General features: G+C 47.8%; 1 protein-coding gene across 1 annotated transcript; it reads left to right on the top strand.

The window, feature by feature from the left end:
- Positions 1 to 51: 51 nt before the first annotated feature.
- On the top strand, positions 52 to 705 carry MAA_10174 (uncharacterized protein; the record flags this gene model as incomplete). The annotated part of the gene is made up of 1 exon (XM_007828172.1): positions 52 to 705. One exon carries the CDS (start codon positions 52 to 54, stop codon positions 703 to 705), a length of 654 nt encoding a protein of 217 aa, XP_007826363.1.
- Positions 706 to 2025: the final 1320 nt, after the last annotated feature.

Below are 2025 nucleotides of genomic sequence, written 5' to 3'. Positions count from 1 at the left end.
ACAACAAATCTTCTGGCAAACAGCGTGTACTTACCTACCGAATAAGCCCAGATGCTCGCTGTTGTCTCTGTCCTATTTTTCTACACGGCATCCGTTGCAGCCGCTCTTTCTACCAAGCAGGCCCTGACCGCAGGCATCACACCCCATGTCGAGTATTCCTCTTCAGTCGGCGTTATTGGCTGCAAGATAAACACCAGTCGTGTAGCCTACTGGCCCGACGACGTCGACTGCAATGACATCTGCGTTGAAGTGTCTTATGGCGGCCGCAGCGTCCACCTACTCAAGATCGATAAGTCCACTGGTGCACATGATGTCTCCTACGACGCTTGGAACTATCTCGTATATGGAAAGTCTGCCAAGGAGGAACCACACATGGGAGGCGCGGTCGAAATGCAATACCAATTCGTTCCTGCAGACCGCTGCAAACCACTCCTTTTTGACGGAAAGTTACCCTTGTCTGCCCCCAACAGTATGGGCTACGTGGGCCACTGTTTGATGGAAGAGAACAGCTGGGTTGCCAGAAATTACGAGCTCATTAACATTTTCGACTCCACATGTCACCTGGGCTGGAACGAGGTTTGCACACTCGACATGGATGTTAGCAAACAGCCGGCGTGCCCAAACACCTTGGGTGAAGCTCTTCCGCTCGCTGGTCTTGCGGTGACAAACATTGAGTATGGAACTGGCAAGGACATCAAGGCTTAGACAGCCAGCATGAAAGTAGACTAGATATTTTGTAGAACCTGTAGAGCCTCCAATGAGATCCTCAGCTTACATCGATGAACTGTGAGTCCAACTTTAAAATACAATGTGTCGTAGGACACATAATGGTGCCAGCATCGTTGCCTTTAGTTTAGTTTAGTTTAATTTCCTGCTTGACCACTACCGCTTTAACTGAACAGCTATGTCCGGCGACGGGGTTATGTCAGATTGTTGCTTGTGGCTCTCTGTCACAGAAACGCTGTTCTTTCTGTAAAGGAAGAACAATGCAGTAAGCATTTACATATTTACAGTATGTATATGTCGTTCAGATAACCATGGCTTGCGTGATTACAGTTTTCGGTGTTATGAAATGCCGTCGGCCAAAGGCCACACTAGTCCTTCCAACCAAACCAGCGCTTCAATACACTTAAACGGCCAGGAGAGCCCGACTCCTTGTTGTTTATAACCAACCCGAGCACTTTCTCTTGGCCATGAAACAAAACTGGAACTACAAGAAGGAGAAGTATAATCACTGACAAGTACAACATAGAACCGTAAGTAGTCATCACCAAAACCTCCTCCATGTTGACATTTTGATGGATGCGTTGATCAGCACGAATTTGACAAATCAGGGCACCAACCATTGCCGCCAAGCTCAGTAGGAGCGGCACTAGTGGCATAATGGTCGCGAAAGAATCTCCCCATTTCCTTGAGCAGAACGTGGATATGTAACCTAGTAATGAAATGACTCTTAACGTGGAAGTGCACAGTAGTGTGATGAAGAGTCCTCTCATCGTAACTGCCGTGGTACCCAGCGCCTCCAGCCGACGTAAGAGTAGAGGATACGACGTGTTGCTCGATGTGGAGAGGGAAACCGGGTCCCATGACGCCGAGCCGTTACCTCGATTTTGATGTAGGGACCCGTCTGACTGTATGCATATTTTCTGGTTGGAAATGGACGTGTTTGAAGCATTACTGGCTGTGGGTGACGGCGCGGTACCTGGAGGTACGGATATCTCAAAACTGTTTCAGTGGGAGGTTGTCGTACGCTTGCTTGTCAAAATACAACTTACATCCAGGAAGGAACACTGCATGGAGTGTGATGATAACGGTATGCAACATATCAGCACGAGCAGCCCCCAAGTGAGAATACACCCTATAGTGTCAAATCTCTGCATGGCCGCCTGCGTGTCCAGGACTATGTACGTGTATATTGTATGTCCTTATATAAATATTCTCGTCCCAAAGATTCACCTCTATTTCTGTTATTGGCCCTGCCATCTGGATTGTTGCGATCCACCTTTCACCAAAAGCATAAAAATA

Source organism: Metarhizium robertsii, assembly GCF_000187425.2.
Source record: "Metarhizium robertsii ARSEF 23 chromosome Unknown MAA_Scf_20, whole genome shotgun sequence".
NCBI lineage: Eukaryota > Fungi > Ascomycota > Sordariomycetes > Hypocreales > Clavicipitaceae > Metarhizium > Metarhizium robertsii.
This window is presented reverse-complemented; position numbering and strand designations above follow the sequence as displayed.